The 12,521-nt window shown below is 43.7% G+C and overlaps 1 protein-coding gene across 10 annotated transcripts in view; it reads left to right on the plus strand.

Moving 5' to 3' along the window:
- Positions 1–1,538: 1,538 nt before the first annotated feature.
- KIF13A (kinesin family member 13A) overlaps positions 1,539–12,521 on the plus strand; it is a 195,048-nt gene continuing 184,065 nt past the window's right edge. For 9 of the 10 annotated variants that reach the window (XR_009693639.1, XM_061147544.1, XM_061147545.1 and 6 more), the window contains exons 1-2: positions 1,588–1,648; positions 1,944–2,034. Coding sequence is in view for 9 of the 10 variants with exons in the window: in XM_061147544.1 (XP_061003527.1) it covers positions 1,594–1,648; positions 1,944–2,034 (146 nt within the window). In the remaining variant the exon portion in view is untranslated. Of the gene's footprint in view, positions 1,649–1,943; positions 2,035–12,521 lie in introns of all 10 variants that reach the window. The other variant, XM_061147540.1, reaches the window with a different exon arrangement.

Raw genomic sequence — 12,521 nt, forward strand, 5'->3', positions numbered from 1 at the left:
CACACACACACACACACACACACACGTGTGCCAGCATCTTCCCAGACCCTCAGTTCTCACATCCCAGTGGCTGCTGAGTTATTTCACTCTTATCTCCACAGTAAGCCCTGCTTCCTGCATCTTCACCACCGCTAGCTCTGCTCTAGCCATCATCACCTCTTATCTTGATGAGAGTCTTAGAGTCCGTCCCCGGCTCCAAACCCAAAGTCTCCATTCAGTTTCCCCTTGCCTTTCGAATAAAGTGGAAATTTCTTAGGTATTCCAGGCTTTCATGATATGACAGAGGATGGGGGTGGGGTGGGGAAAGAGTCAAGCCCCTACTTGGCACCTGTTGGAGGCAGAACTGAACCTCTTGAAGCACCTCCCAACAGTCTGGCGTCACACCTGAGTCGGTGCTATTTTTCTCTCCATAGAGTGTGTGTCTGCAGTACTGGATGCTTGACTTTATTCACGTTTTTGCGTGTCCTCCACAGCACCTTGCACACAGTAGGCCCCCAAGACAACTTCGAATGACCTTATGAAAAATTGAATTTCTACATTTAAGCGAGCTAGAAAGATTTCCCCTGATCTCAACTCGGGATTATAGACTCTGTGTACGCTTCAACAGGCCGGGCACCTAGTGCACGCCCAAGAAGCACTTGTTGAACCGCGCAGAATAAATCAGATCCCCCCCCACCCCCCCCAGTCCCGCCCTGGCAGCGAGGTCGGTCTTTGGCAAGCGCGACCAAAATCCATGGCTCTTAAATTCTTATGTAAGAGTTAATGACCCTCCCAGCCCACTCTGGACATCTCTCCCGCCGGAGAAGCGCAAGGGCCGGGAAGGAAGCGAGAGCAATCTTTGCAAACACGCTCGTTTGGTGGCGGAGGCACGGATTGACCTCCAGCCTCCTCGGCTCAACATCGGAAAACGCCGCTGCGCGCTGGGCGCGGGGCGGTGCGGGGCGGGCGGAGGGGGCGGCCGGCCGGTGGAGGCGCGTTTCCCCCGGTGGGTAAGGCCTGCCCACCCGGCACGCCCAGGGGCTCCCGGGGGCTGCGGTGACAGCGGCCCCAGAAGGTGACTCGAGTTCTAGGCGGTGCCCGTGGGGTCCCCGCCGGCGCCGGGGGCGCGGGGGACAGGCCGGGCCCCGGGGGGAAAGCGAGCGCCCCGATCCGGATCGCAGCGGCGCCCCCAGCCCCGCGTGCGCCGCGCGCCGCCCGCCGCCCCCGCCCCGGGTGCCGGCCGGCCGGGCCTCCGGGCGCCGCGAGGCGGGGAAGATGGCGGCGCGGCCCGGCCCGGGGCGGCCGCGCGGGGCGGCGACGCTGTGCGCGCGGCTGGGCCGGCGCGGCTAGAGCAGCGCCTGGGCCCGGGCGGCGCGGCCTCCTCCCCGCCCGCCGCCGCCGCCGCCGCCGCCGCGGCCGCCGCGCCCCGCCCCGCGCGCCCGCCCGCCCGCGCGCCCGCCCCTCCCCGGGCCCGGCCGTGCCCCGCGTCGCGCTCCCCCGGGATGGCCCGCGCGCCTCGGCGCTGCCTTGCGGAGCTCACGGCGGAGCGGCGGCGGGCGCGCTCGGGGGGCGCGCGTGCAGGGGCCGCCTGGGGGCCGAGCGGGCGCCGCCAACATGTCGGATACCAAGGTAAAAGTTGCCGTCCGAGTCCGGCCCCTGAACCGACGAGGTGAGCAAGCTTTCCGCTCCTTTGCGCGTTGCGATCGGGGCTGAGGGCGGGGGGGTGGGGGGCAACTTTGGAAAACTGCGGGGCCGCGGGGCTGGGGGCGGCGGGAGCGGGGAGGCGAGCCGGGGCCGGGGTCGCTCCGGGGAGGAGGCGGCGCCCGCCGCGGCCGCGGGGACCCGGTGCGCCGGCTCCCGGCTCGGGCCGCCTCCCGGGGGAGAGCGCCGCGCGGGCGCGCAGAGGCGGGCTGCGGGCGCGGATGCTCGGCTCTGCAACGCTGTGCCTACCCTTTTGCTTTCAGAACTGGAACTCAACACCAAGTGCGTGGTGGAGATGGAAGGGAATCAAACGGTCCTGCACGCTCCTCCTTCTAACAGCAAACAGGGAGAAAGGTAAAAGCGGGTGCAGCCCCGCCGCCTCCTACAAGTTTGAGCCAGGAAAATGGGAGTGCTCTTTCCTATTGTTAGGAGGACGGCTTCAAGTTTGTCGCACGCTCCCGTCTGAAGCTCTTGCAAGTCCAAGTTCCTCTCTGCCTTCCCTCTGCCCCCCTCTCCCTTGTCCCCTCCCATCTAGAGGCAGGACTCCCCGGGCCAGAGCCGGGACCAGCCCTGTGTCCCCGGCCCGCGGTGAGACACCCCGAGAGGGCCGGCTGGGACCCTCGAGATGATGGTCCCATCGCCACATTTTACAGATGAGAAAACTGAGGCCTGAGGCGAGGAAGTGACCACCCAAGGCCGGCACCGTGGAACCCGGTGCCCCTGGTTCTTTCCACCCCTGCGCTGTTGGCTTTATTTGGCAGACTTGTTAAGGAACTTTGTGTAAAATCGGGAGTGGGAGGGAACCCCCCACCCCCACCCCCGCAGTAAAGCAAAACAGTTTTGTACGATGCAGGCTCAGGCCTGGACCATTTAAGATCTATTATTTTGTTGGTGCTGGGTTGAGATAATGCCTGAATGTAATGCGCGAATTTTGATTTTCAGGAAAACAAAAGTAGTGCCCGGAGCTGTGTAGACACTGGGGGGATGTTTAAGAGGGGCCGCATTTACTAGATGGCAACATATTTGCATGTGAAAAGTGGTAACTGTTGGATCCTTATTAATTCTGCTCTATTCCACGCTACAGTATGGGAAAATGCCCTAAAATAATTTGAATATTTGGCATTTTTCTGGTAAGCCCCTGAGAAGAAAACGGTTGGAATTCATTCAGTAAAGCAGTGCGGTAGCTTGGAAAAATAGGAAAGAGAAACCAGGGAGATTTGAAAAATTAACTCCTCCGGAGTGAGTTTGTGTTTCTAAAAGTCACCTGTTACCTGTTGATTGATGTGATACAATTTAGCAATTTTTTTGCTCTCTGGAGATTTTTTTTTTTTTTTCACTGAACAGCATCTCTGAAGTAGGGTTTGTTACTTTATTGCTAAAGGAAGCAATTGCCTTCATTCTATAATCATGCAGTGTCCAAGGCATAGTTTACTAAATTTGGGGGAAAAAATTATCAGGAGGTAAGTTTGAGAATTTTTTGCTTTTTGTGCTGAGGCTAGAAATTTTTATCCAGTGTGCAGATTGTTATGGTGATAGTAAATAGCTAAGTTATATTTAAAATGTATTAAATGCTTTTTAACAGTAATGGTTGTATCCTTGGATAATATTTTTAGATACATTTTAAATATTTATAGTATTTTAGATCCATGTATAGCAATATAGTTGTATATTTCATGTTAATAGCAAGTAAACTCATTGAGTAAATTAAGATATTTACAGATTACATTGGCTGCCTAGATCACCAGTACATTTCCCCCATCCCCCCCACCCCCAAACTGAATATTTTCACATGTTTCAGAAGAAAATTCTGCTGGGTCAGATTCTTCAAAGCAATCTAGGAAACAGGTAGAATTGTCAACTCCTATGTTTCTGTGGCTTCTATTTTCCTTGCTGGTTTGGCACCTGCTTCTTGCCACTCTTAACCATAAGGATTGTTACTATTAGCTACTATTTAATGTTATGAAGCTTTGTCCATTGTGGACAGACAGGGATTTAATTTTGTGGAATGTGGATAGACTTTACAACTGCAGACACTTGGCTGGAAAGGCTAAATAATCAGTTGATCATTTTTAGGGCCACCACCGTCATTATTAATCAGGATCTTTTAAGTAATGATTTGAAGGGTGATTTGGGGATTTTGCCATATGCTTGCTTCTTGGAATAGCCAGTTATCTGGAGCTATAAGAATAGTGCTGAAACATGTTCTCACCTCCTCACAGAATTCTTTGAGTGGTGGATGGGCTCTTTCTGTGGGTTTTGCCTAGGTACCTGTCATTCAGTTTATAGACAAACGGGGAGGATTCAACCCAGCAGCACTGCTTGCACATTAGGATTACTGTCTTTGCAAGGATGGAGACATCAAATGCGTTTTGATTTTCATTATGCAGCTTGGTTTCATCTTTCTCCAGTGGGTTTTCCCTTAAAGCAACAGTGCATTTAAAAATAGACACAGTTTCTCCCTTGCATTCTAGGTTGATTAATTGCAACAATGCTTCTTGTTATGTTTGCAATTCATTTCTTTCATTTGTTTTGGAATCGAGCTCAGAGCAAGGTGAGACTAGTATTTTTCTTACCTAGAAGTCCAAGGCTTGAAGTGTAAGAAGTTTTTAAATGAATCTTGGTAAACCTTATCAAGTTGAAATAGCTGTTTTTCCAAATATTGCAGGAAATTACTAATGTATTAATGGTGATTGGAATTTTAAGTTACTAGGTCCAAGTTTTCAGTCCTACTAGTAAAAACAAGCAAGAGTACATTGGTTTCCAGGAAGAAACGGAGAGGCTTAGCTTTCATAATTTCCCCCTTTATGGAATCAAAGCCAACCTACATGTTAAGGTCTAAGAGATCACAGGGCTTCTGACGTTAAAGATGTTTGTTTTGGTCCTAAAATTCTAAGATTATAATGTACCACAGAATTCTAGATTAATAGTTGATAGTTAATAAACCATTCTGAAACATTAAGAGTTATATGGATGGGTTTCTTAACCTACCTTCCATTACAATGCAGGAGACATGTATGAAGTTCATTATAAAGTTCAGATCATGCTGGTGCCATGCTCAGCATGGGGGATCCAAAGACCACTGTGGACCCAGAGCCTATGCTGGAGGCTCACACCTTTGAGAGATGTGAGAAGAGAGAAGCAAAACTAGTTAAAATATAGTGCGGTAGATCATTTAGCTAATGCTTTTGCCTTTATATATACCATATCTCTTGAAAATTGCCTGTTTCCTCTTCTGTCTCCTCTCCTTTCGGTTGTCAGCTCTGGGAAGGCAGGAACCTTGTCCTACTGACTTTTGTCTTCCATACCTACCCACAGCACCTGGCATGTAGCAGACCCTTAGCAAATGTCTGCATGGTGATGGTTTGTACTGTGATGGGAATGCTGAGGAGGGGCTGTGGACGTGACCCGGGGCCTTGGCATCCTGTAAAGACAGGTGGCATTTGTGCTGGTCATGGGGGGTGCTAAGAGTGCAGGTTCACTTTTTCAAAATCGGTAGAAAGTCCTTAGTCAAAGAAACTGAAAGCATACCTGCCACAGATTACTTCTGGCTGATTGTGTGTGCGTGCGTGCAGAATGTGAAGCAGGGTGCAGGATCCAGGCGATTCAGGAAGGAGGACAGAATGAGAACCCTTGACTTGCCAAAATATGTAATAGTTTAAAAATCCAAGTATCCATTGCAAAGTTTTCCTCTCATTCCTGCTGTCATCCTTACACTTTATATCCTCTCACCTCTCCCAAAACAAAAAAGGTGACCTCTGTTATTGATTTCCCATGCATATTTTCAAATACACACACAAATATATATATATATATATTTTCCACAAATATCTTTTCTATCCTTTAATAACAGTATGTTGACTCCTTAAAAAAAAAAAAATCCAGTATGGGTGGTAATTGTGGTTTTAAAAACATACATGTTCGTGTGTGCCCGGTCATGTCTGACTCTTTGCAGCCCTGTGAACCGTAGCCCACCAGGCTCCTCTGTCCCCAACTTTCCTGGTAAGAAATAATTGGAGTGGGTTGCCATGCCCTCCTCCAGGGGATCTTCCCAACCCAGGGATCTAATGCATCTCCTGCATTGCGGGTGGGATTCTTTACTGCTGAGCCACTGTGGAAGCCCATAAAAAATATATATACCCATGTATATATCAATCTGATCTTTGTAGCTTTTAGGAAGTGAAGCTTTATCATCAGAATGTAATGGAACTTGCTTTGTACAGAGATTTTTGTTCTTGATTGTTTTAAACCATTTTTAAAGTAAGTAAATTGTAGGGTAAGCAACTGAAGCAGTGTGCATATATAACCTAGTTAAGTTAAAAGAAAAATTGGATAAATTTAGGCTCTTAGTAAAAGAGCATCAGAGTTTTAACTTCTGGCCCAGTTTTTCCATACTGGAAGATGGGCAGTGTAGCTTACAAGGTACACGAAGGTCAGACAGTGGAAGAAAGCTACGGCTTGGTCGATTCGACTGCATCTATATTTTCCAGTTTATGGATTATATGTTGCAAGTTTTTGATTGTTTATTCCCCCAGACTGGTTTCCCCTGCTATTACAGTGGTTTCTAGGATGGTTTCTTCTCCTCAAGTAAAACTGTAGAGTGAAAATGGAAAAATTAGTTGAAATCATATCAAATGAAAAAGATCCATCACCAAAGAAGCAGTAATATTCTACATTATCTAGGTGACTTTGAGTTTTATTGTATTTTCTGTGTTGTTACTCTTCTTTATGGCTCAGTATTACAAAGTTGATTATAAGAAAGCAGAGTATTTAGATTTCACTAATATAGGAGTGAGCATTCTTCGTGCATGATATCAGTGGTATTTTTAAGAATGTTATAATGGAATATTTTCATTAGATGTCCACGGTTTCCATTTTTGTTTTAAAATAGGTTGTCATCTCTCACTTTAAAAGACAAGCCTAAAAGTACTTATAATGTACTAAAGATTAGTGACTAAAAATTATTTTGTTCACAGTTGAAAATGTATTTTACATTATGCACTGTTGTGTGCACCTATATAAAGGTTCATTAAAAAATTTACTATGTGCAATATCTGTTATTTTTCTACCCCTTTCTGTTCATTCATTTTAGAAACATAGGTTGTGACTTACCAAATTAACTTCAAAACCTGCTAAAGGATCACAAGTTTATAATCTGAAAAATACAAGTTTAGTGGGTAAGACTTTGGGTTCTGCATACATACATATGTATAAATATTTTAAATCAGTGTAAATACTTTGAAGTGTGGAGTAGTTTTATAATTTATAAAGGCTATGCCTGATGCAGCTATCATCCTGGGGGTTCCTGCCACATCATTCTGAGAATTCCTTTTACAGGCTCTTTTCTGTGTGGAATCTCTTGTTTTTCTGTTTCTCTTTTCTTTCTTTCTTTGCTGCCTCAGTTTTGTAGAGCATATCCTTTGGTTGCTTCCCCAGAAAGAATTTTGGGAGGTGGAGTTTTTCATTTCAAAAATGAAAATATCTTCATTCCACCCACTTACCTCGTTAATAGTTTGGATGGGTGACAAATTCTATTTTAAAGATGTTGGTTGCTTTAATGTCATCTTGCCTCCAGTGTTTCTGTTGAGAAGTCTGAAGCTATTTGGATTTCCAGCCCTTAAGACATGACCTAGATTTTCCCTTTCTGGAATCCTATAGAATATTCTTTCTTCTCCTTTTTTGTGAAATCACAGTGGTGGGCCTTTTGGACCTGGAAACTTGTATCCTTCAGTTCTGAAAAGATTGATTGAATTAATTCATTAGCAAATGCTCTCTTTTTATTTATTCTTTTCTGGAGCACTTATTTAGACATGGAGTTTCCTGAACTGGACATCTGATTATTTTATTTTTCCTTTCTGCTTTTCATCTATTGTTTTTGTTCTGCCTTCTGGGAGGTTTATCCACTTTATCTTCCAAACTTTATGTTTAAATTTCTCCCCTGATATCATATTTTTAATTTCCAAGAACTCTTTTAGATTAAAAAAAATATATAGCATCCTTGCTTATTTTCTAGTTGTGGCATTTTCTGTCTTTCTGAGGACCTAATGATACTTTTCTCTATATAGTAGGCTTTTTCTTTCTTGTTCTTTTTAAAGTGCATAGTTTTGTTAGTGTTGGTGTCTGCCTTTTATGTTAAAGGGTTTTCTCAAATATATAGATTTGGGGCTTTCTCGAGGACAAGTACTATATATGATTTATCTTTGTATTCTCAGGGCCTAGATTCAAGAGTGCCCAGTGGACAGAAAGCATTTTTGTAAATTCTTTGTTGTTTTTAAAAAAATTATTATTAAATGTTCTGTCAAATCCCTTTTCAACTTTCAACAATAGAAATAAAATTGTTTTTTTCTTAAGAGCACATATAAATGCTATAATTAAAGGTAGTAGTTGCCTTATGCAACTCTTAGTTACTAGCATTCATGAAGATAATTAGTTGTTATCAGTACAAAAGTTGAAAAAAATTAGAAAATCCTAATTTTGTATTACTATTGCAAAAATATTAGTTGAATTTTTTTCCTTTGTTTTTTTGTTATTGTTAAGCTTAAAATATATATGCTTGTTGGGCTGGGGAGATTTTTCAAAATGATAACAAACTAGCCAGTTTATCATTCTACCACTTGGATTCTTCTGGCAAAACCTAGTCAGAGAAAAGTGGATAACTTGAATTGTTTCCAGTTTTCAATAAAATTGAAACATATGCTATGACTCATATTTTAAAAACATTTATAAGAAAACTTCTTCCCCAAATAGTAGGCTTTCTGAAGACATCAAGGTTTCTCAGTTATTCAGCCACAGTTACCCTTTCTCAAATCTTTCCAGGAGCTAGAACAAAGAAGGTGTTTCTGCATTTAGAATTTAAAGGACTTTGGAGAACGTTACCAGCAGAGGAAACAGAATGGCAGAGAAACCAACAAGATATATAGAAACACTCAAAGAGAATTTTGTACCTTAACAACAAAAATGAAATTTACTAACAGCAGAGCTATCAAGAAAGGAAGTATATACTAAAAGTCACATGAAAACAATCAAGAGTTGATTTGTATGGAATTCAAGAGCTATCTTTTCAAGATCACTCTACAAAATATTATATTTCTGGGAATTTAGCTTTGCAAATGTAAGAGGAAAATATCAGAAATTCTTCCTTGGGTATTAGTTTATTTGGCATTTTACCATCCAACAATGATATGGAAACCAAATAAGCATGGAAAAATGTCAAGTTTTCATAGCTCTAAAATTTTATTGTAAAAATGAGTAATTTGTTTATTTGATTGTAAGATCTAGGGTTAAAAAAAAAAAAAAGGAAAGTTTTTTATTTTTCCTTATAGGCCCTCGTAGACCCTCAGAATTAGGAGGATAAACAGTCCAAGCCTCATCATTTGCTTGAATGCAGTCTCAATTTTATGTTTTACCAGCTGAGCCACCAGGAAAACCCCCCAATTTTATTTTTTGCACTGGAGTGTAATTGCTCTGAGTGTTGTGTTGGTTTCTGCTGTTGATTTCCTTTTACTATGAGATGCACAGTTCAGTGAGTCATTAATAAAGTACTAGAAGTATTTTACCAAATTGTTCTTGAAGTGAACTTTTCACATCAAAGCACAATTGTATCTTTTTAAAAGATTGCTTCCTGAGATAGTCTAAAATGTTTTATAAGAAGCATGGCAGAAGTTTAAAAGCGGGGGCAGGGGGAACGTGTCATTATTCAATCAAACCTAACATCCGTTATTCTTCTTTTTCCCGTTCCTTCATTTTGTCCTTGTCCATAAACATAAATATTTGTAGTTAAAATTTTGTGTTTTGCTTTTGTCCCATTTACATTTGGTCAGGCAACATGGTTTTCATAATTATAATTTTAATAGTTGAGTACTGTAGTCTGTTGAGTTTCATAACTTTAAAACCATATTTCTATATTTCTGGACCTAAAAGTTGCTTCTCTTAACAATTATAAATAACAGAGAGCATAAAAATAACTGGAACTTTTTAAGAATCCTTTGCCAATTGCAAAGCATTTCTTCCTAAGCGAACTTACTCAACACAAAAATGCATCTCTGAAATTGTATGACAACATGAACCATTCCCTTACATTAGTATGGAGTTCAAAGCTTTCATATGTAGGTATGAGCTAGGCCATGGAAAAAATGATTTTGTGTGGATCTAATAACAGCCCAGGGGTTCTCACACTTGAGAGTGCATTAGGCTCATTTGGAGACCCTCACTCCAAAAAGTTCTGAGCCATAGCTCGGCCTGATATCTTGCACTTGTAACAAGTCCCCAGGGGATGCTGCTGCTCTGAGCTCAGGACCAAGCTTTGAGAATCACTGCTCTAGACCAGGACTGGTCCATTAGAATTTTCTGTGATGGTGGGAATATTCTACACATCTGCTGTCCACTGTGGTAATCGCTAGCCGTGTATGATGACTGAGCACTTGAAATGTGGCTAGTGCAACCAAAGAACAGAATTTTATATTTTATTTCATTGTCATTAAATTTATTTTACTTTTAGAATTTTATTTATTTATCATCTATGGCTGCACTGGGTCTTCATTGCACTGGCTTTCTCTAGCTGTGGCAAGCAGGGGCCGGTCTCTAGTTGCAGTGCGTGGGTTTCTCCTTGTGGTGGCCTCTCCTTTTGCCGAGCATGGGCTCTAGGGCTTGCGGGCTTCGGTAGTTGCAGCCCATGGGCTCAGTATTTGTGGCTCCCAGGCTCCAGAGTGCAGGCTCAGTAGTTGTGGCACAGGGGCCCAGTTGCTCTGGGGCACGTGGGATCTTCCTGGATCAGGGATCGAACCCGTCTCCTGCATTGGCAGGCAGCTTCTTCACTACTGAGCCATCAGTGAAGCCCATTAGTTTAAACAGCAGGTGGCCACTGTGTTGGACAGTACAGGCCTGGACATGGTTCTAAACCTTGGTTGCACGTTAGAATCATCTGGCGTGCTTTAAAAATGGATGCCTGACTCCTACCCCTAGCATTTCTGGCTTCATTGGGCTGAAGTGCACCGTAGGCATTGGGATTTTTAAACACTTGCCAGGTGTCCCAGTTACTGTTATTGTTTACAAATCAGCCCCAAAGTTAATAGTCTGAAAACATTATTTTGTAATGCCCCTGAATTCTGTGGGTCAGGAAATCAGACAAAGTAGACATAACTTGTCTCTGCTCCACGATGTAGGGGTCTCATCCTGAAGACTAGAAATCTGCGAGTGTAGTCATCAGAGGGCTTGAGTTGGTGGAATATCCGAGATGGTTAACTCACATGGTTGGCAGTTGAGTCTCATGTGTAGCCAAGGTTGATAAACGCTGATCTAGTTTAATAAATTAGGTTTTAAAGCCTGGTTTCACAAGTTGTTCTTTGGTTTATTTCCCTATTTTGATTGTGATCATGTATGTACATTCTCAGAACCATTAATGCTCTCAAAACTAAAATCTGAAAGCCTCAGACAGTAAGCCTTATTTTATCTTATTTACCTTACTAAGTTAAGGGTTTTCCCTATTAAGGCAACTTATGGAAATTTACTGAAGTCTTCCTGTGCCAAGGGTATGTATGATTGTGCAAGTGAAGCCTCACAAAGTTGAGTTCTGTCCCATTAAAAAAATAAAAGCCTCCTATTCTCAAGCCAGGTGTATTTCATCAAAATGCCTCTTTTTATTTGTTTTTACTTGGAATTGTGGCAGAGAGGGAAGGAATTACCTCAGTTATCTAGATGCAGGGAACTTGCTTATCCTTCAGTCAACCGCTTCACCTGCCTCTTTTTCATCTTTCTAAGAGCCTCCTGATGAAAGTGAAAGAGGAGAGTAAAAATGTTGGCTTAAAGCTCAACATTCAGAAAACTAAGATTATTGCATCCAGTCCCATCACTTCATGGCAAATTGATGGGGAAACAGTGGAAACAGTGGCTGACTATTTTTTTGGGCTCCAAAATCACTGCAGATGGTGATTGCAGCCATAAAATTAAAAGACACTTACTCCTTGGAAGAAAAGTTATGACCAACCTAGACAGCATATTAAAAAGCAGAGACAGTACTTTGCCAACAAAGGTCCGTCTAGTCAAGGCTATGGTTTTTCCAGTAGTCATGTGTGGATGTGAGAGTTGGACTATAAAGAAAGCTGAGTGCCAAAGAATTGATGCTTTTGAAATGTGGTGTTGGAGAAGACTCTTGAGAGTCCCTTGCACTGCAAGAAGATCCAACCAGTACATCCTAAAGGAGATCAGGCCTGGGTGTTCATTGGAAGGAGGGATGCTGAGGCTGAAACTCCAATACTTTGGCCACCTGATGCAGAGAGTTAACTCATTTGAAAAGACCCTGATGCTGGGAAAGATTAAAGGCAGGAGGAGAAGGGGATGACAGAGTATGAGATGGCTGGATGGTCTCACCGACTCAATGGACACAAGTTTGGGTAGGCTCTAGGAGTCGGTGATGGACAGGGAGGCCTGGCGTGCTGCAGTTCATGGGGTTACAAAGAGTTGGACACGCCTGAGCAACTAAACTGAACTGAATGGCCTGTGGACCACGGTTCCCTGCTTCAGGCCCTGGAACTGTATGGCATTCCCAGCCTTAGCTCCTGTACCACTGCAGGATCCCAGGCACCCCTTCTATGTGGAGGGTCAGGATGGTGTGAGAGCTGGATGGGAAGTCTGGATGCTGCCTGGTCCTGCCACTAACATGGTCTATACCCTTTGAGCTAGTAATTAATCCTTTCCATCTGAGTCTTCATCTGTCAAACTGCAGGCTAAACTAGGTAATCTGTAAGGTTTTTTTTTTTGGGTTGCGCTGGGTCTTCGTTGCTGCACGCGGACTTTCTTTTGTAGTGGAGAGCGGGGGGGCTGCTCTCTAGTTGTGGTTTCTAGGTGTG

The sequence above is a fragment of the Dama dama genome, chromosome 7 (genome assembly GCF_033118175.1).
Source record: "Dama dama isolate Ldn47 chromosome 7, ASM3311817v1, whole genome shotgun sequence".
Lineage (NCBI taxonomy): Eukaryota > Metazoa > Chordata > Mammalia > Artiodactyla > Cervidae > Dama > Dama dama.